Source organism: Micromys minutus (assembly GCF_963924665.1).
Source record: "Micromys minutus genome assembly, chromosome: X".
Taxonomy (NCBI): domain Eukaryota; kingdom Metazoa; phylum Chordata; class Mammalia; order Rodentia; family Muridae; genus Micromys; species Micromys minutus.
Window position 1 is genome coordinate 27,435,091 of NC_137970.1, and position 21,850 is coordinate 27,456,940.

At 40.1% G+C, this 21,850-nt stretch overlaps 1 protein-coding gene across 1 annotated transcript; it reads right to left on the minus strand.

Moving 5' to 3' along the window:
- Positions 1–124: 124 nt before the first annotated feature.
- RBBP7 (RB binding protein 7, chromatin remodeling factor) lies at positions 125–17,827 on the minus strand. The gene is made up of 12 exons (XM_080910040.1): positions 17,543–17,827; positions 16,531–16,675; positions 9,046–9,191; positions 8,298–8,471; positions 7,308–7,423; positions 6,307–6,467; positions 5,481–5,607; positions 5,309–5,386; positions 4,590–4,666; positions 3,307–3,364; positions 1,168–1,278; positions 125–563 (listed from the first exon to the last, which is right to left on the minus strand). The coding sequence occupies exons 1-12, from the start codon at positions 17,556–17,558 to the stop codon at positions 495–497; spliced, it is 1,278 nt and encodes a 425-aa protein (XP_080766166.1). The 5' UTR covers positions 17,559–17,827; the 3' UTR covers positions 125–494.
- Positions 17,828–21,850: the final 4,023 nt, after the last annotated feature.

Sequence of the window (21,850 nt, forward strand, 5' to 3'; positions counted from 1 at the left end):
TCTATGTTGCCTTACTTGCGTGCAAACTGAAGGAACAATTTTACCTAACTACCTGATAAAGGAGATATGAGAACATGCACCCCTACCCACCCCCATCTTCTAAAAAAACAAAACAAACTTTATTTTAAAACTTTATTTCTGCAAAGCCAATCAATAAGTGTTGGAAGGAAAAAGTGTAAAAGTTATCCTCGCATATTTGGGAACTTGAGCAAGCACTTAAAAGTTTCGAGAAAATGACAGTTGAATCAAAGGCAATACCCAGCAGTGTGTTTTAAAACAATGATGTCCATTCTTAAGCAACATTCCGTTTTTTCCCTAATAGCTACAATATGATACAGTACGCAACAGCTCACTTGAAAGTGCTAGAATCAGAGGGTAAAGAATGCCAGAAGCCATCCCACTTACATTTCCTACTATACAATGCCTTTTTGGCGCTTGACAAATCAAGCATTCATGTAGCAATACATTCAATAGAAACAACTCATACTTTGGGTTTAAGATCCTTGCCCCTCCAGTTCCGATGTCGTGACATCTGACTCTTCATCATTGTAAATATTTTCAGCCTGGAGATAACAACCAAATAAATTCACAGGTAAAAACAGAATTTCCTTCAGTGACCCTTTCATAAATTATTTGCCAGCATGTAGTTGCCTAGACATAGTCACTGCTCAGAAAAAGATTCCTCATAGCTTTGCTTCATTTAACACCTTGATGATTCCCACCCCTTAAACACAATATCAAGATCCCAGCTGACAGTGCAATGAGAAATGTCAAGAAGTGCATGTGTGTGTGGATAAAATGATGTACTGAGCTTGTTAAATGTGTGGAGGTCAGAAGACAACTTGGTTTCCTCCTATCACTTTTACATGGGTTCTGGGCATATTGGTTTATAAATTAAATACTTTAGGGCTGGAGTTAAAAGCACTTAAGACTGCTCTTCCAGAGGTCCTGAGTTCAAATTTCAGCAACCACATGGTGGCTCACAACCATCTGTAATGGAATTTGATGCCCTCTTCTGGTGTGTCTGAGGACAGCGACAGTTTACATAAAATAAAGTGCTTTTACATTCTGAGCCAATCATGCAGGCTCAGAAATGGTTTCTTTAAATTGGTCCCACCCTACAAATCATAAAATGGTTTTACAGGTTGAAAACTTATTACAACTCACCATCTGCCATATCTGCATGATGTTATCTTCAGACACAGAGCAAATGACCCAAGGTTCATTGGGGTTCCAACTGAAGTCAGAAATCTTGGCAGTGTGTCCTCCGTGAATAAACTTAATAGGCAAAAAAAAATAGTTTCTAGAACAGTTTTATCCTGCCCCATAATTTAGAAGTAGAGTGACAGGAGCTCTATCACCACCCCTATAGTCTAAAACCTGAAATCAGAAAAAGGACTAAAATTCTGTCCATACATTCAAATGTCTCAGCATGTTATTCCAGGTAGGATATTTCATCCTAAGTTTTCTGGCCGCTGTGCACAGTAACATTTTCCTATAACTTCCAAACTTGAGTACAATGAATAAGCATTTTTTATATGTCTGGTCATATGCTCTTTCAGGGGTCTGACTGAGGAATCTCCCTGGTTCTTTAGCCTTCTTTCACAGTAGCCTCTTCTCAATAGTCCCAAGATATAATACAGTGACAGGGTTGCTAAAAATATAATACCAAGACCTTTAATATCCAGACTTGCAGTATAGGCCAATGAAATATAATGACTTATAGTTTGTCAATGACTTCAACAATTAGCTTATATTCAACCCAAATAAAATGCCCTAACCATTTTGTCAGTTAAAAAAGTGATGTGGGGATCACACATGTAATTTCAGCACTTTAAAGTGATGCCTTCATTACAGAGAGAACATCTCCCAAAAGGTAAAACAAAACAATTTCCACCTAAGTGAAATATGATAAACAGCTTTACAAATAATCTTTCATGTCTTTCTCTCCTTGAGGGAAACAAGTTTTTCCTCTGTAGGCCAGGTTTAAACCTATGATCCCCACCCCTTAGTTTATATCAGCTAAACCACATCTCCAGCTGATAATTTACTACTCTTAAATCTTCTTTGATTTTAAGCTTTCTTATGAATACAGCAAAACCATAAAGTTTCAATTATATGGGTATGTGTGACTATGTATATGAGTACAGTTCCTACAGAAGCCAGATGTGTCTGATCTTTCTGGAGCTAGAGTCATGGGCCATTATGCGCCACCTGGCCTGAGTACTGGGAACTGAACTGTTTTCCTTAAGAACTATAAAGCCATTGCAAATTCCTAATATATACCAAGAAAACTAGCTGCAAACAAAGGCCATTGTAAGAAAATCATGAATGCTAAGTCACATAATATTTAGATACTACCACTTGGTTCTGGTAGTTTATTTGGGGTCACACACACATTCACTCACTCTCCCCTCACTCCCAACCCCCATGGTCTCAAAACTCATGGCGTTCCTGCTTGAGCCTCCTGGGATGTGGAATAATATTTTTTTAAAAAAACAATCATGTATGTTTATTCCTTTTTATGTTATGAGTACACTGTAGCTGTCTTCAGACACACCAGAAGAAGGCATTATATCCTATTACAGATGGTTGTGAGCCACCATGTGGTTGCTGGGAATTTAACTCAGGACCTTTAGAAGAACAGTCAATGTTCTTAACCCGTTGAGCCATTTCTCCAGCCCCAGAATAATTCTTGAAAGCACCAATGATATGCCAAACATGCTGGTCTGTCTAAAGCTCTTATACTTCTCTTGCTCATTTCTGCCTGGAGCTGCTGGGCATGGAAGGCAAAGGGGCTAGGGAACTTACACAAAGTGGGCATCAGTGAACACCTTTGTCTTGGATTTACTCTCAAAGGTTTTCTTAAAATTCATGCAGCATACATTAATACTCACCCTAAGTGCTAAGACATATGTTAGAGACAATGACCAAATGGCTGGAGACAAATGGTAAACCATTCAGAAAAAGGACTAAGAACTACTCAATATTTCATAGAAAAGTGATTATATTTTCCATACAGTTAGAGAAAACCCTTAAGTGCTGGTAATCAAGTAGCAGTGATACTACCTCCTCCTCCTCCCAAGCAAAACATTGTAACTGAAATCAATAGGAGCTCAAGTTGCCCTCACTGAAACATTTCTAAAATCCTTCTGGGGCTCCATTTACTATATGTGATAAATGTCAAACCCTAATCACAAATTTTTCCTGGCCTGCATTTTTTATAATCATTGACAAGCTAAAATGTGAATCCCTGACTGACCTATTCCTAAGATAGACTAGTAAAAAGTAATCAAGTGTGCATACCAGGAGCTCTGGAGGCCCATCTTCTGCATCTTCTGCTGATTGTTCTTCTCCAATTTTACTATTAAAAAAGAAAATAAAGCTTTCATTATTGCAAAGTCTTATAGCATGAATGTATGTTGTATTAATCCACAAAGTATTTCTCTATAATAAGTATTTAAGACAGTGATTCTCAGCCTGTGAGCTACAACCCTTTGTGAGTTAAACATTTTCACAGGGGCCTAAGACTATGTGAAAACAGATATTAACACCATGATTCCTAACAGTAGCAAAATTAATTATGAAGTAGCAATGAAAATAACATGGTTGGGGGGTCACCACAACACAAGGAACTTTATTTTAAAGGGTCACAGCATTAAGGAATGTTGAGAACAGTCTTGATATTTTTTAAATTATTATTGAGTTGTTTATTTCCTGGAAATTGGTTGGAGCCACTCATGAATAAAGCTGCACAACGAAGAAATGTTGCTCACAATAAACATTAGCTCAATTTATTTTTAACTGTGGTTTTAATGAATTAGAACATAAGTCAAGAAAAACTATCATAAATTTTGGGGTGGGGAACAGGACCTCACACATGGCAGGCAAAGCTTTCTACAGTTTTCCTCTTCCTGTCTGCCCCAAAGAAATTACATCTTGTTGGTTTGAGATGATAGCTTTAAATTTGCAGCCCCTGGCCTGAGTGTGGTAGTACAGGCCTGTGATTCTAGCACTTGGAAAATGCAAGAATATCAGGAGTCTGAGGCCAGTCTGATCAGTGCTACACAAGGTCCTGTGTCACAAAAAAATGAAATTTCTTGTCTATGCTATTCCAAGGACACACCAATAGTATTTTAATGTTTGTGTTGCTAGACTTAACCCACAGCCTTGTATATGCTAGCTCTATCATTGAGCACACATAACAAAAATTTAACACTTGAGCAACAAAACTCAGGCCTGAAGTGGTGGCTCAGCAGTTAAGAGCACTTGTTACTGATGCAAAACAGGGGTTTATGTCCCAGCCCCCACGTTGTACTATCCACATACAGAACTACCTGTACAACCTGTTTAGGGATCGGATGTGAACACCTGGCGTGTATGCGTTTGTATACACATACAAACAGACAAAATAGCCATACAAAATACATGACCAATTTATGTTAATTTGCTAATTTACTTTTATATTATAAAACAGAAATTGTTTATTGAAGTTATATCAGCAAATTACTTTCCTGGTTTATGAGTTCTATTATGTAATCTGATATTGGCACATTTATGCAGTTCCTTATTAGCAGATCCTATATTACCTTAAATCCCACACATTTAGGCGACGATCAGTACCACTTGAAGCCAGAATAGTTTCATTATGTGGAGACCAGTGGACCTAGCAATAGAAATTTTGAAAATTTATGAGTCCGCTGCTATACCTTAGTTTGTAAGTATTATTCTAATCAATGTTCATGTTCTCTAGTAGTGAAGAACTCAACCCCAAAAAACTTTAGGCCTATAACTGTCCATAAAACCTTTAAAATTAGCCTGCCCAAACTTATAGGCTCTATTCTGAAACTACATAAGATCTTTTATATGGTGCACCCATCATATTGGCACTCTTAACTGAAAAGTCCTTGAAAATGTATTTCAAACTGATTCTGTTTCCAAGAATTTTTCTTACTTCTGGATGGGAGGGGCCTCTAAAAAACAATGAATGGCAGCAACAAAAAAATTCATCATCCTGATAGATTTATAGAGTAGAATAACGAACTTTTTAAAACAATGTCCAAATCCCACCAAATAAAAGAAAATAACTTCAAATATTCTCTTCTTTCATAAAACCCTTGACATAAAGATATCTGGAAACTGGGCCAGCAAGACAGATTAGATCCCATCCCCAAGGTGGAGGATTAAAACTTACTTCCAGAAATCGTGTCCTCTAACCTCCCTCCACATGCCTCCAGCATGCATATGCCCATACATATATACACAATTATAAACAAAACAATTGACTATACCCCAAAACTGCCCATACCTGAAAAATTTCATCCTTATGCGATTCGAAGGTGTGAAGTTTCAGTTTCAGATTACGTAGGTCCCATAAAGCTACAGTCTATACAGAAGAAACCAAATGGAAATTAATTCTACAATCTTTTAAGAAAAAAACAGGACTTGGTAAACACTAAAAAGAAAACAAAACATGAAACCTTATCTGCAGAGCCAGTTGCTAGAATGAACTCGCTGTAGGGATTGAAGGAGAGGCAGTTGACCTCCGCAGTATGTGCATCCACCAAATGGCTCGGCTTAGAAGTGGTGTTGGATCTGGTGTCCCATCTGAAACACAAAAAAGAACAAGGCATACAGCACCTACAGCCCCCAAATGCTTGGCTCAGTATAGGTTATTTCTTTCTGTATGAAGCTCTGATATGCTTTACCCATTCACAGGTACACAAACCTCATACACAGGAAGCAATTTGGGCTTTTGTCTATTAAATGACATATTTTAAACCTCCAAATAACTAGGACTATTATTCTAGTTCCTTTTACTGGATTTCTATCTTAATTACATACCGTCTTAAATGTATACAAAATACAGACTACAGGTTCTAACTTTTTTTTTTTTACCTATAATTAGCCTTGCCAAATTTCAATTATTGTTCTCCTAGTCTCAGTAGTACAATAGTTACTTATAAAACATAAATTATTCAGTGATTTTAAATGCAGTTCAATGGCCACACCCTGATGGAACCAATCCCTTCATTCCTGAGCTCTATTAGTTAACTCTGGATCACAAATTTGGAATTTATCACTATTCAAGCCTTTTTCTTCACATTTGTGTAACAATTTTTCTTCATTTTTAATAAAATAAACTGTTCACTACACAATGCAGTTAATTATATATAAACTCACAAAAAAGCTATTTCTCATTTAAAACTACTATAATGTAACTTTCAAGAACCAGAACTCAATCAGTCTACCAATCACTGATGGTCATCCATATTACCCAAAGTTCCATTAAGCCCTCCATCTTACATCATAAGTTTCTGATCATCAGCAACAGATCCAAACAAGGACTCATGCAGCAGATGCCAGGCCACATCCTCTACAACAGCTGAGTGACCAGTAAAGATTGCTTTAGCATCCACAATTTTGCCTTCCTTTGGTCCTGCATTTATATCCCACAGGCAGACAGTCTAAGAACAAAAAAGAACAAAAGCTATGAAAATACCAAATTTAAAATGTAACATCTTAAAATAAATAAGGAACTTATTCATCTCCCTAAAGCAAAATAGACAATTGCTACTGTGATTGTCCACCAGAAGTAGATCGTTAAGATCCTATTATGGAAGACTAGAAAAGGCAGAGAAATCGAGCTAGAACTGAGTTACATGTTACTACTTGCTGGCTAACCCTCCTGGTGCCAGAAGGTACAATGCCCATAGGAAGCTAGGGTAGTGAGGTCATTAATTTATTCAACTCTAAACTCTACATACCAAGATGTGCACACTGGTGTAATGTGGCAAGACTGTTACAGAAAAGACTGATCCCTTTCTTAATAAGGATGTGAGAGGCACACCCAAAGCAGAGAATCTGGTGGTGTAAACCTGTGTATGCCCAGTTTAGAATGCCATAGGTCATAATCTGTTACCTATAGCTAATGTTAGCAGAAGGAAAGCAAGGAGTAACTGCTTAACATCTATGGAATTTCATTTTCAGACACCTAATGCAAATAATTTAAAATTAGTGGCAACACATACAAAACTTAAAAATAGAACCTGTTGAACCTTACACAAACAAATGAAAAGGTAAATCTGGCAGTCTTCTTTTAAATGATAGTAACTCTCCAATCTTCAAAAAAGCTTTGTGAAATCCTAAAGCTCTAACAGAGTAGTCTGAAACCATTGTTGTAAAACCTAGAAAAAATGTTAACACAACTATCTATGTTATCTTAGAAAAATTTCAATCTATACAGAGATCCTGTAGTTTAGATCTAGGACATTTTCACTCTCAATAAAGAATAACACAACTCTTACATGGTCATCAGATGCACTCAGGAGATGTCCACTCAAATTAGAATTCCAGGAAAGACCATAGCCTTCCTTTTGGTGACCTCTTAGTCGAAGATCAGGATTACATTCTCCACTTGGATCTAAGAGGAAAAAGAAACCACTAAGTTATCTGTTTATCAGAATTGTTAAGAGCCAAGCTTCAGACTCCTTTTATTGAGTGAACCAAAATAGCAACTCTACAGGAAGAACTACATCTAACCCACAAGTGCTTTGACTAGTTTTAGAAAACTCAATACTATCACTAATATAGAAATGTTGACAAGTATAGCTATCCCTGTGTAGTAGCTACCCTATCATCTTATTACAAGGCAATTTTTAGAAATATATCCAACATGTCTCATTCATTTAGTCCTTACATACCCAGGGTGGCCTGAAACAGATGACCCTTTGCCAACCTTGGAGAATGTGACATGCTCAGAGCAGTGAAACATGCTGTAGCAACTTGTACAATTTATCAACAAGGATTCATCTAACTTCACTGTTGAAGCTGTTGGTTTCATCACACTGAGCTTGTGACCAGATTTCCATTAAAAACTCCAGACCTTGGGCCTCAAACTAGCATCTCTGGACAATCACTTAGCACAAATTCCTGTAGTTTTCTGCTATAGAAAAAGCATATCCTGCTTGACCCCAGAAAGGAGGTACTCAGAAGCCTGTATGTGTCCGCTCTGGAGACCTATCTACCTGATTGATATCTTTATTTTCTTCTGCTTCTACCATACACATAGTGGTGCCCAGAGGTCCAAAGAATTGGAACTAGAGTTACAAAGGCCTGTGAGCTGCCATGTGGGTGCTAGGAATTAAAGAAGCATCCTTTGGAAGGGCAGTCAGAATTTTGAACTGCTGTTGAGCCATCTCTCCAGCCTCAACAGTACAGTACTTTAAATTATTTTTAAAATATTACTATCTCATATCAATAAAGAGGTGTAATTGCCTGGCTTTATTCTTACATACCTGGTTTTGCAGGGTGTTTTGTATAGTCAAAAACCAGAACATCAGAAGATGGTGTTTTTGTGGCAATGATGTGAGGATTCTGTGGCATATAACGAGCACGATTTACTTCTCCTTCGTGATTAATTTTAATCTCACATTCAATTTTTCCTGTTACAGAACCAAAGCCACCAAATTCTAATGTGAGGAAACAAAGAAAACATTCAGGAATAAAACTCACAAGTCATTTAGTTCAGTCAACTCAACCAATTTTACCCTGTCAGACTAGAACACAAATTGAGAAGAAAAAGAAAATCTCCAAAATACAGATTATCTGCTAAATAAAATTTATTCTCAAAGTCCATTTGCATTATATGAAGTGCTATCTTATGTGAAGTTAATACAGTTAGTTCTACCTTTATATGTGTGTGTGTGTGTATATAGGATAAATTTTTAGTTCAGATCTGATTATTCACAAAAATCTCAGCTTTCATACCAATGTATGAAGCTTTTCTTATTCTTAATTGCTGAGTAATATTTTAAACACACTATAATGGGCTTAAACAGTTTCCTATGAACCTCCTGTTTTGCTAGGCTGATCCTAATTTCTTATTGGTACAATAAAATTATTGTGAAAATTTAACACATATGTTGTGTGACTAGTTCTTTAAAGGTTACACTGCTAAACCAAAAGCTAACTACAAATTTTTCATATACATGCTAAGATGAATACTGCCTTTGACATTAATATTGAAATATGTAGTATACCCACCTCCCTTGTCACTGTCACAATGGGAAGCATCAAACTGTGCATCATCATTGGGAATATGAACTCGAGCAACCACCAGATGATTCTGCTCATCAGATGTATGAGTGCCCAGCACTAGCCAATGAAGGGCATAATCCTTTCCTTCTGGTCTGTTTAGAAGAAAAAAAACCAAAAAGCCAATTCTATAGGATTTCCAGTTGCTAACAAATTTAAGTCTGGTTCCTTCAAAATTAACGCAAGCATTTCAAATATGTAGTGAACACCAACTACAATCCTGCTTCCCATTTAATTACCAACTTTATTATCCCCATACTTTCAAATATAAGGAAGCATTCTGTATCAAGAGTTTCATTTTTCTTTGGTTCCTGACAATCTTCCTTGTCCTCAATTATCATTCTGAATGCTACCTTCCTTAGCACAGCATTAAGGACAGTAGATCAAGCTGACCATCTACATAGAAGTCCACATCTAGACTTCTCAGATTGTAGTTTCAGCCTATAGCTGATGGTTTAATATGCTAGATGTTTGTTTTCCCAATAAGAGGCAATGAGGTAAAATGGAATGAGTGAAGTGTTAAGTAAGGGCACAAATGGGGGTTTATATCCGCGTTCAAACTAAAACTTCTACATGCACAACCTCTCTCCAGCCTCAACTTTCTTCCCCTAAAAAAATAGGTTAAGTCGAATGACATGATATAAAATCATTTATTTTTGTTTATGATACCTATGCAATAAACATTCCCAATTTCATGTGTTTCTGTTACCTTGCTCAACAGAAATTCACCTTGAAGCTGAACTTGCCAGTGCCTCTAGACTGGTCCAAACAGCAATTTTTTGCACTAAGTATCAACAATGCTTTCCCATTGTCTTATCTAGAACAACAATTTTCAACTGTGCCCCACTGTCCCAGAGAAGTAGGACTGTTAACAACAGACAAGTCAAGTCATGTTTATTCCTAAATTTCACTTGCACAAAGGAGTCAGTGACTTTTTAAAATAAAAAAAAAAAAAAGACATGGAGATTATGGATGTACATGTCATTTAGTAATGACATAAAAGTACATTCTATCAAATTATTAAAGTTTAGCTTATGGTAAAACAACATACACAACTCTTGAAAAGAATGGATAGGAGTGGCTAAGCAATAGTAAGTTTGAGGGGTATTACACAATATTTATACACAGTAAACCAAAATTTTTTACTCAGAAAAAAACTTGGAAATTTTAGGCTTTAGCTTGGTGTCCTACATCTATAATCTCAACTATTCAGGGGCTGCTAAAGCAGGATCACAAAATAAGGTCTGCCAAAACCATTCCATGAGCTCAAGTGAGTGTGCACAACTAAGCAGAGACACTGACTCAAAAAAATTATAGTACTGGGAGTATAGCTCGGTAGTATCGCATTCAATTCACCTGCATGAAATCCTGGGTTCAATTTCTAGTGTTGGAGAGGGGCAAAAGGCCTTAAATAATGCACTTTAGAACTTGGACAAACTAAAAACTTTACAGGAACAACAGTGGTTTAAAAATAAAAGGGATCTTAAGTATATCTCATTAGGGGAGAGAAAGCAACAAAAATGACTAGGAAAATGAAGACCAGAAAGTATAATAAAAGCAGGTAGCTAGACAGTTTAGTTCATCATAGAACCTTTCAATAAACACTGTTCCAGCTAAAGTGGGGGAAACCTTAAAAATTCAATTCAAATTCAAACATTTCAGTTTTACATGACTTGTTTATCACAGAAAGATCATTTTCACATTTTACTAAAAAGTCCTGTATCTCCACTATTAAATCAAACCTACTTCAGACCATGGTGGCACACACCTTTAATTCCACCACTTAGAAGGCAGAGGCAGATGGATGTCTAAGTTTGAGGCCATCCTGGTCTATAGTGAGTTTCAAGACACTACACAGAAAAACCTTATCTCAAGAAAAAGAAAAAAACCAACCTTCTTTCCCAAACTAATATTATTTTCCCCAATATTGGACACACTCAAAGGCACTGATGACAAAACCATCTAAGCTAGGCATGGTGGTACACACCTTTAATTCCAGTACTAAGGTTGAAGCAGGTGGTGGATCTTTGGGAATAGACCCCATACCTAATCTACACAATGATGTTCAGGTCAGCCAGAGCCAAACAGTGAAATAGACCCTATCTCAAATTTATAAAGACCCCATCTATCTTTAGTACAAAAATTCTTTTACTATGTAACTGCAATGCTAGGAAACTGACCCAACAATCACAAAATAGGCTCTATTTCCAGTAACACTGTTTATAGCAGCAAAGGACCAAAAACCTAAATACCCATCAACAAGTTCACAGTGACATTAACTGTATTCATAAATAGAATAGTATGTGATCTTCATAAAGAATTGGTATGTGTCAGCATATTGATAGAGTCTCCAACATATTCTTTTGTTTGATTGTTTTGAGACAGGGTCTACGTAGCCCTGGCTATCCTAGAACTTTGTATGCAGACCAGGTTCTCCTGTCTCTGTCTCCCACGTACTGAGATTAAAGTTATGTACATGCCACCACAACTGGCTTTCCAATACATTCTCAATAAAAAAAAATTCATTCAACAACTTGCCATCATAAAAGATAAACTCGGGAACTGAAAGGAAGATCAGTTGGTCTCAAAACAACAAAAACAGAAACTAAAACAAAACAAAAAAAAAAACCCTAAGGAACCCAGGTCTGTTGTGCAGCCTTGCAATCCAAGCTACTCAGCTGAGACAGGATTCATTTCAAGGACACTATCGGCAAGTAACACTTCAAATAAAGAAAGTTATTATAAATATATTTTTATATAAATAAATAATTATTATATACACAGCATTCTGCCTGTGTGTATCTTGCCAGCCAGAGAGGGCACCAGATCCCATTACAGATAGTTGTGAGCCACCATGTAGTTGCTGGGAATTGAACTCAGGACCTCTGGAAGAGGAGGAATATACTGCTTTTAACCTCTGAGCCATCTCTTCAGCCCAAGTGTTTGGGAATAATGCTTGGTGGTAGAGTGCTTGATCAGCAATTATGAAGCCCTGGATTCAATCTTCAGGACAAAAATTAATTAATGCACTTCTCAATTCTCTCAAGATGGACCAAAAACCTAAAAACTCCCTTCGCTGAAGCAGAGTACTGGCATGGAAGGAAACTTATTTTTCACACCATAGACTTATATACTGTTACTTAAATTATTTAACAAGGAAGTGGAATATAATCCAGTAGCAGACTGCATGCCATGAATGCAGCTGTGTTCACCTTCCAATTTATAAAACCTTTTCAGAAAGCTAAATCAGTTCTTCAGCAAAGTCCAAGTAATCATTAGAACATGTATGAAATATAGGCAGGAAGACATGAGGTAGAATGTGGTCTTGTTACTCAGAGAGGCATTTTGTAAAAATCAGCCAATAGTTGAACCATTGTATGTGGGAATAAACCAGTCACTCCATACTTTCAAAATGAAACCTGACAAAGCACCACACAGCAGTCCTTAAGATTCAATATTTCATGTACTTTCTGTTTCCTTGTAATCTCCAAACCTCTGAACATCCCACAATTTTATCTCACAATTTCTTTGTATACAAGTTAACACTTTTAAGGTAGAGCATGGTGGTACATGCCTTTAATCTTACCACTTGAGAGGCAGTGGCCTCTAAGGCCAGCTTATTCTACAAAGCAAGTTTTAGGCCACCAAGAACTACATACCAAAAAAACGTGTTTCAAAAAAATTAAATATGTAATATGATGTCTTTGGTTAAGCTATTAAACGTCACATCTCAAGTCTGAATCCCCAGAACTCACATGGTTGAAGAACTGACTCATGAAAAGTTGTCCTCTGACCTAAAAAACCATGGTCCATCAATCCCCATATAAATAACATGAAATTAAATGTTGAAAGCAACATACAAAATTATAGGTTGACTATCCCTAATTCAAAATGCTCCAAATTATCTGTTATTTGTATACAAAGCTACTGATGGAAAATTCCACATTTGACTTCATGTAACTATTTAATCAAAGTACCAGTACAATTGAAAAATCCATTGTAAAATTATTTTTAGGGTATATATAGACTTGGTACCCAGCCCCAAGATAACACATTAAATATATGCAAATAAAACTCTCCAAAATGCAGATTCTGCTCCCAAGCACATCATAAGGGATATTCAGTGTGTATTATTTTTTTAATTTTTTTAAGTAAAATACAGAGGTAACATTAAAATAGTTTTTACTGGGTATGATAACATAAGCCTTTTATCTCAGCACTCTGAACGCAGAAACAGGCAGCTAGTCAAAGATACATAATGAGACCATGTCTAAAGAGCTTTCATTGAAGTTAAAAAAAAAGAGTGGTATTTTAGACCTTAAAATTACTTCTGGGGCTGGAGAGATGCTTCAGCGGTTAAGAGCACTAGCTGCTCTTCCAGAGGTCCTGAGTTCAATTCCCAGCAACCACATGATGGCTCACAACCATCTATGAGATCTGATGCCCTCTTCTGGTGTGTCTGGAGACAGCTACAGTGTACTCATATACATGAAATAAATCCATTTAAAAAATTACCTCTGAACAGGCCTGGCATGGTAGCACATACTTTTTTTAAAAAAAGATTTATTATATATAAGTACTCTATAGCTGTTTTCAGACACACCAGAAGAGGGCATCAGATCCCATTACAGATGGTTGTGAGCCACCATGTGGTTGCTGGGAATTAAAATCAGGACCTCTGAAGAGCAGTCAGTGCTCTTAAGTGCTGATCCATCTCTCCAGCCCTAGCATACTTTTAATCCCAGTATTTTAGAAGCTTAGCCAGGAGTGTAACATTTCAGGCCAGCCAGCTATACATAGTGAGAGCCTGTCTTTAAAATAAGTAAGGGCTGGAGTGATGACTCAGCGGTTAAGAGCACTGGCTGGTCTTACAGAGGTCCTGAGTTCTATTCCCAGCAACCACTTGGCGGCTCACAACCATCTATAACGTGATCTGGTGCCCTCTTCTAGCCTGAAGGCCTACTCTAGGCAGAACACTGTATACATAATAAAGCCTTTAAATTAGGTAGATGGATAAATAGGTAAATAGATTAAAATTGGGGCACCGTAGGAAATCAGTATGTCATCACTTGTGTTTTTACTCTATACAAAACATTTACCAAGCAGAAGCTTACTTAATTTCCCCAAAATGTATGTAATACTACTTACTACCATCTTCAGTTAGCTGTAGATGAGAGTCTAAACAACCTGCCCTAGCACACAAAGGCTAGACTCAAACCCAGGTCTCTGATATCAAAGTCCATACTCTATTATGCTTCAGTTAAGAAAGACTGAGCAGTCAAGTGCTCCTTTAAAAAAAAGTTTATTGTGTGAGTACACTGTAGCTGTCTTCAGACACACCAGAAGAGGGCATCAGATCCCATTACAGATGGGTGAGAGCTACCATTTTTTGCTGGTAATTGAACTCAGGACCTCTGGAAGAACAGTTTAACCACTGGACTTTTTTTGGGATTTTTTTTTTCCCCCCAGGAAAAGGGGCCTTGCTAGATGGTGGTGAGGAGGCACCTGGAGGCAGGTAAATCTTTATGAGTTTGTGGACAACATCGTCTATAGATCCAGTTCCAGGGCAGCCAGGGCTACAGAGAAACCCTGTCTCAAAAAAAAAAAAAAAAAAAAAAAAAAAAAAAAAAAATTCAAGATAACAAAAACACCAGTCTCAAAAAGCAAACAAAACAAACAAACAACAAAAAAACCAAACAAACAGGGTCTTAAAACCCAGGCAGGCTTGTAACTTAGAATTATAGCCATGTGCCACCACACCCAGCTCAATCTTTTTTGTACTATTTACTTATTTATTGTGTATAGTTATGTATATCTACAACAGTGTACATGTGTAGATCAAAAGACAACTTGCAGGAGTCAATTTCTACCATAGGGGTTCTGGAGATGGAACTGAAGTTCTTAGACTTGAGGCAAGTGGCTTTACCATGCTGGGCCACCTTGCCAACCCTCAGTCTATTTTAGAATCTGTTCATAAACAGCTTAGCCACAGACCACACACCTACCATGCCGAGGCCCTGGGTTTGAACCAGTGCTGAAAAAATAAAATCAATACCTATAAGCCCCTATTATTTAGCCATTTAAAGACTCTTCTCACTGGACATTTAAATTTTTAAATGGAATTTTCATATAAAAAAACCTGCAAATAAAAATTATCAGGCTGGAGAAATGGATCAGATGTTAAAAGCACCAACTACTCTTCCAAAGGTCCTGAGTTCAATTCCCAACAACCACATGGTAATTCACAACAATCTGTAACAGACATTGGGTGCCCTCTTCTGGTGTGTACAGCAATAGTGTACTCATAAACAAACAAACAAATAAAAATTTGGGCTGGATATATGGGTCAGTGGTTAAGAACAGACTGCTCTTCCAGAGGTCCTGAGTTCAAATCCCAGCAACCATATGGTGGCTCACAACCATCTGTAATGGGATCAGATGCCCTCTTCTGGTGTGTCTGAAGACAGCTACACTGTACTCATATAATAAACAATCTTTTAAAAAAAAGAATCAAATATTTAAAAAAAGAAAAAAACATCAGATTTTGAGACAAAGTCCGTACCTGGAAAGTCTCTAGCCTTTACAAGTGATTTTACTTAAAACTGGCTTCCTTTCACTGGTCACAAAAATATTACTTGTATGTTAGTTTTATTTAACTTTAATTAAAGGCTCACAATACAAAAAATTAATATACTTTAAAGGTATGTGCCCATGTTCCTACAGAAGAGGTATATGTCTAGAAGGAGGTGCCTTGATTCTGGAGCCAACCGGTTTGGGTTGGTTGAGCCCTAGTTTGTAAGCTATGAGCTCAGCAGTAGTATGCACTTGAGCACAGTGCTTTTCCTCACTGTAAAATCTGAACCATAGTTGTAGTTGTTGTGAGGCTTACCCTCTTCAGATGTCAGCTCCTATTATTCTAAGTGCTTAAACCAAATTTTGCAAACATTCAAGAAAATCATTTAACAAGAATCTCAACCTGAATTCTATATTGAAACCAAATGATTCTGTTTAACTATTGTCAATTTTTTTCCTTTTGCTAGTAATAGTAACTAAATATATGTTTAAGTATATTCACGTTGTATTCAGTTACCAAAGGTGCATCAAGCCATAATAGTTTTTACTTTGTTAGGTATGTAATCTTCCCTGTTAAGTTTAGAAATAATGTATTGATCCGGAGTCCAGAGATGCTGGTCTGATACAGCTCATGGAATGGCAAAATATTCAGCATTTCCTATATAGACCATTAGTATCACAATATTCTCAAAACGCCTCCATGCTGGAAACCATCTTAAGTTTTGAACATAACCACTTGCCGCCTCACCCACGGCCTGATTACATTTATATTCTGTGTGTAAAACATCATCATCATCAATACCTGCAAATTTAGAACGGTACTTAAATCTATGCAAAATAAAAGTTGCATGAAACCCTTACTTAGTCACTTCAGGAAGCCACTGAACGGTAAGACTGGGCCACTGAAGAGCATGGGTCATAACCAGGTCATACAGAAACGGTGTATTCTTCTTCCAGATTTTATATTCTTCGTTGATGACACGCTCCTCCACAGTATCTTCAAACACTGAAATTTGGAAAAAGCCCACAATTAAGTGGCTGAGAAGGATTGGAGTCAAAGCATAGATATGGATACTGGAGGTCACCTCGAAACGGCCACACCTTATCTATTCTTCCCGTTTACCTATTATGCGCACACGAATTGCTCTCCCAGAAAGTGAGGAGACGACGAACATCAGGAAACGTTTTTCACCTCCACTTTCAAGATCAGTATCTCCTGCACTTATCGAATTGGGTCATTAATTGCACTAACAGCGAGATTTTCAGCCTTTTTATAGCTGTTCGCACCTGTTCTAAGATGACCTGCATTGTAAACGGGCGCCACGACCCACTCGAACAGACAAAATCCACGTGTAGTAGCAGCCCGTAGGCCTGGTCCTCCACCCCCACCCCAGAAGAGGCCCCAGCGCCCACCACGCCAACATCAGCAGCCATAGTCCGGCGGGCTCCAGATTCTCCCCACCCCCTCTTCCCAGCGCGGACAAGGGCCGCGACCCCGAGACGGACAACGAACACGCGCACGGAAGAATCCCGCCGCGCTTACTTCTCCGCCGCGACCGCCTGCGCCCCCAACCAAGGGCGTCGGAGGGAGCTAGGCCGCAGAGGGGGTGGGTGGGGGAGGGGGCCTACCCCTCAGCCCCGCGCCGGGCTCCGGAAGTGCTCACAGCCCTCAGCCAGCAGGCCCTGTCCCGCGCAGGCCCCCTCCAGGCGCACGGCTAGCCTCGCGCCCAGCCCCGCCCCCTGCTCCTCACGCCAATTCGCGCCTTTCGTCGGCGCGTGCCGCGGCCTCGCGCGCCCGCCGCCCCCCGTAGCCCCGGCGCGCGCCCGCCGCCCCCCATAGCCTCGGCGCGCGCCGCCCCGCAGGGCCTCTTACTCTCTTTACTCGCCATCTTGCGTCGGGTCGTTCTCCCCCCTTTGCCGCCTCGGACTTCTCTCGCTAGTCAAGAGCAGCCCGATCGCAGGCGCTCCTGCCTTTCCCAGGCACGTCACGCACTCCTGGCTCGGAAAGCCTGAGCTCGGTCTGCGGTCTGGGTGCTCCCCAGACGCCGCGATCTCCTCTGCTGCCTCCTCCCCGCTTGCGGGTAGCGAGGTCTGAGACGCTCTCCTCTCTCTCCCTCTCTCCAAACTTGGAACGAGACTTTTCAACCCGCGCCTCTCAGCCCGCCCAGGCAGCTGAGCGCAGGCGCATCCGCCCTGGGAAATTGGAGAGGCGGTGAAGAGGCGGGCCTGGGAGCCAACGGCTCCACCGTCTCAACCAATAGCGTGCAACGGGAGGGTCTTACGCGCTCTTCGGAGGCGGGCTTCTCGGGAGTGGGTGGGGCGTTCCGCGGCAGGAAGTTCGTGGGGCGCAGGCGCAAGGCGTCACTCGGCGCTCCCCAGGCTGGCCGCGGGGGCGGATGGGCCCGCGCGGGGGTGGGGCGGATGAGAGCGCGGTGTGCAGGCTGCGCGGGGGCTGCGAGCCCCAGGGCCAAGAAGCCTGGGGCCCACGGGGCGTGGTTGCTTAAAGCAGCAGCTACGGCGGGGGGTGCGAGGGGGGCAGGGAAGCTGCAGCCGCCTTAGCAAAGCAAAATCTCAGAGCTAGCGAGGAAAATGGTTTCCTGTTCTCGAGAGATTACAGTGCCCTCAAAGTCTCCCAGATAATCACGGACACGCAGTTTTCTGCATCCCTCAAATGCTCCCATCCAACCGTTTCGAAGGCCTAGTCAAGCTATTTATCATAAGTAAAAAGGACTTTTTGGAGAGGCCTTGGGCGTTGTTTCTTTTTCTTTTTCCTTTTTTTTCTATCAGAGAAGGGCTGGGCAGGCCTTTATTTAAGGTCTACGAAGGCACAGGCCTTCAGTTCGCCCAAGGCCTAAAGTTGACTTAAATTACTTTTTGTTTGTTCTCCTATTCGCGTCCTTAACACACTGGTTTGTAAGCTTCCTGCTGCCCCGGGGTATTTTGTGCCTGCCAGAGCTTCCCTATCTCAGTTCCTGCCTAGGCCCCTGCTGAGTCATTCTTGTCACCTGAAGGGGGTCCCATTTTGACCTGGCTGCTGGCTGCTGAACTGGAGAGGGCTGGGCTGGGCTATTCTAAGCCAGCATACCTGAACTCTGCTTTTCTCTGAAGCTTTTTAGCCTGGGGGAAAAAGAGAGGGAGGGGGTTGAGGAGAAAGAGAGCCACATAATCCCAGTTTTGTGCGTGTGCATGTGTGTGTGTGTGTGTGTGTGTGTGTGTGTGTGTGTGTGTGTGTGTGTGTGTGTGTTGGGGGTTGAAAAGAAACAGCCACATGATCCCAGGGAGAAAATGAGGACCAGAGCAGAGGGGCTCAGGCGCCTATGCTTAAAGGAAACCACAGGTCTACATCCAAACTCAGAGGCTCTCCTTGCAGAAACACCCCCGGAACATTTGTTCCCTTGATAGCTTTCCAAGTGCCTTCATGCTTAAACGCAACCATGCAGAGGCCGCGATGATGCCCTCTTTTCTGATCGGGAAACAAACTCAGACGTTACTCTAGTATGTGACAGAAACAGTCATATTCCCTTATATAGAAATTCGCTGTCTTGGGTCTCTGTTTTCCCATGTGGTACAATCCATTATTATAATGCCCTCCCTCCATGTCAGCTCCAAGAATCTTGCTGGTGACTAACGCTGAAGGGGTGGCTGGAGGCGGTGGGGGCCGGTTAGAAGGTTTTTGCAGCATGGGTCCTCCGTGTTCTAGAACACTGGTGGTCAAACATTTTCTTTGAAAGGGGCCAGGCAGCCCTCCGTGCGGTAGCACAACAGCCATAGGAAACATGGATAAACCTGGCCATCTTCCAGTAAAACTATAGACACTGAAAATTGAACTTGGTGTACTTTTCTCAGGTCACAAAATAGTCACAATTTTTTTTTCAATCACTTAGAAATGGAAAAATCATTCTCCGCTTCAGAGCCATGCAAAAGCCGGTTGGTGAGTGAGATTTAAAGGACTGTAGAATAATTGTGTCCTACTGTTCTGCTTCAGCGGGGACTGCGTGTGCTCGGAGAAGACTTGAGAGGTGATTTCCTGTCTCTAATATAATTTGCTCATTTTGATGGTTAGTGATGATTTCCAAACTAAACGTTTAAAGGACTGAGTGAGCCGGGTGTGATGGTACACGCCTGTAATCCCAGTACATAGAAGCTGGAGGTAGGAAGTTCATTGTTCAAAACCCAGCCTGGAATGCCTAGGGACCTTGTCTCAAAAAAAAAAAAAAAAAACAAGTAAATCTTCCCAGACAATATGATTATGAATTTAATTTAAGCTATGTATGCACGGGGGGAGGCTGTGTTAGGGGGTTGGGGTGTGTGTGTGAGAAAGAGAGAGAGAGGGGTGGGGGTTGGGGGGAGAAGGTCAGTCCTGGATATCTAATCCAGGGCTTTGCACATGGCAGGCAAATGTGCTTCACCCGAGCCTCCCAGCTCACTAAATTCTTTATACTGTTTATTTTACCTTCAAGACATTGAGAAGGAAGCTTGGAGCAGCAGACATTTCAGGAATTCTGAGATTATTCACATTCTGCTGTACACTTAGTCTGAAAGGTCCATATAAACCTTGTTTCATTAACTTTGGAGTTTGGGTTTTTGCCTTTTTTTTTTAAGGACAGGAGATCTATAAACTTACTTTGTAGCCTTGAACTCCTGAATCCACCTTCTCTGTCCCCCAAGTGTGCGTCACTACTTCCTGCTTAAACTTTTTTGTTACTGTTTTTGTTAAATTGAATTCATTGATATTAATCTATTTTTGTGTGCTTTATTTTCCCATAAAATTCTAACACTAATCTCTTTTGAGTTGCTTAACTGTTCGGTTTTGTTTTGCCTGTCTCCCCAAGCTCTTAGCTGTGGTCTCGGTATCCCTTGGTATTTTTTTCTGTGGTTATTTCCTTGTTTCTCCTGGGTATGGTTAAGTCCTACAGGAAAGAAAGCACAACTACTTTCATGCATGAGACGTGGGTTATCTTAACTAAGAAAGGTCCTGTTTAGAGAGCTTTGAAGATGCCTCAGTGGATAAGAGTATTTGCTGTGCAAGAGGACTTTGAGTTTTTGTCCCTGGCACTCAGCGGGACGTGTCTTCACTTGTCCTGTCACAACAATGTGGGGTGGGGGACTGCAGTGACAGATAAATCCTTGGAGCTCCCTAGCCAGCCAGCCTCGCTGAAACAGCAAGCTTCAGTCCCCACCTTTAAAAAAAAAAAAAAAAAAAAAAAAAAAACAAGAGAGAGAGAGAACTCGTGCAGTAGAAAAAGACAGCAACAGTTCTCTGGCCTCTGTGTGAATGTTTGCGCATGAGTGCATCCAGTGCATCCGTGTGTTTAGGTACCAGTCCTCAGTACTCAAGGTTGCCATAGCATTTACCCCATTTTCTTCAAGCTTGACTGACAGTAAATTTTGCAGATTGGCCCATGTGTATATAAGCCAAAACAAATGACAGGAAACTAGTGCTGAGCTTGGATATGTGATGCACTCTGGTACTTGATTTCTTTTTTTTCTTTTTTTTTTTTTAAAGGGAGCTCACCTTCTACATTGATTCTGCCACTGCCTTGAGTGACTGAGTCAGAATTTGAAGTGTGAAAGACATTCCCATAGGACCTTTCACTGTCCCTGGTTACCCTTTATAAAACAGCAACAGAGCCTAATGTGTCTCCACAGGGAATTATTTTCTATGCAGTTTAGTGGTTTTGTTTCTCACCACCTGAGAAATGTTGGCTCATGTTTGTGCTCAACACAGGACTGTAAATTTGAGAACTTGGTTCTGTTATACCCCTAGCTCCTGGATGAGAGCTTACCAGATGAAGAAGGTGAAGCATAGAGAGCTTAAATTTTGGTTTTGGGTTTTTTTGGGGGGGGGGGGATGTTGGTTGCTTGTATTTGGTTTGATACAGTTACAATAATAGCTCTTGAGGGCAGAACTTGCTATTTGAATTTAACCAGTCTTACATCAAAACAATGTGTATGTTAGGACGGAGTGCTTACTGAAACCATGAGCAAGCCATGATAGCAGAAGATAGCTTCAGAGTAATTTTATGTTTATCAACACTGTCTCCCTAGTGGAGGGCATAACTATTAGGCATTCAGAAATTACTTTGGAATCCCTACTGTGTGCCAAACTTTGCCTTAGGAATTTGAGAGAAGGAAGAAAAGGAAATCCTGAGATCTCACTCTTTGTTCTGTTCCTTATTGT

Bases quoted from the DNA above. Each gene is read 5' to 3' on its own strand.
- RBBP7 (XM_080910040.1), bottom strand. The intron at 9,192-16,530 runs GTAAGGGTTTCA...TCTTCTAAACAG, and splicing joins TGGCTTCCTGAAGTGACTAA to ACCAGAAGGAAAGGATTATG. The intron at 8,472-9,045 runs GTGGGTATACTA...TCCTCACATTAG, and splicing joins TTGTGACAGTGACAAGGGAG to AATTTGGTGGCTTTGGTTCT.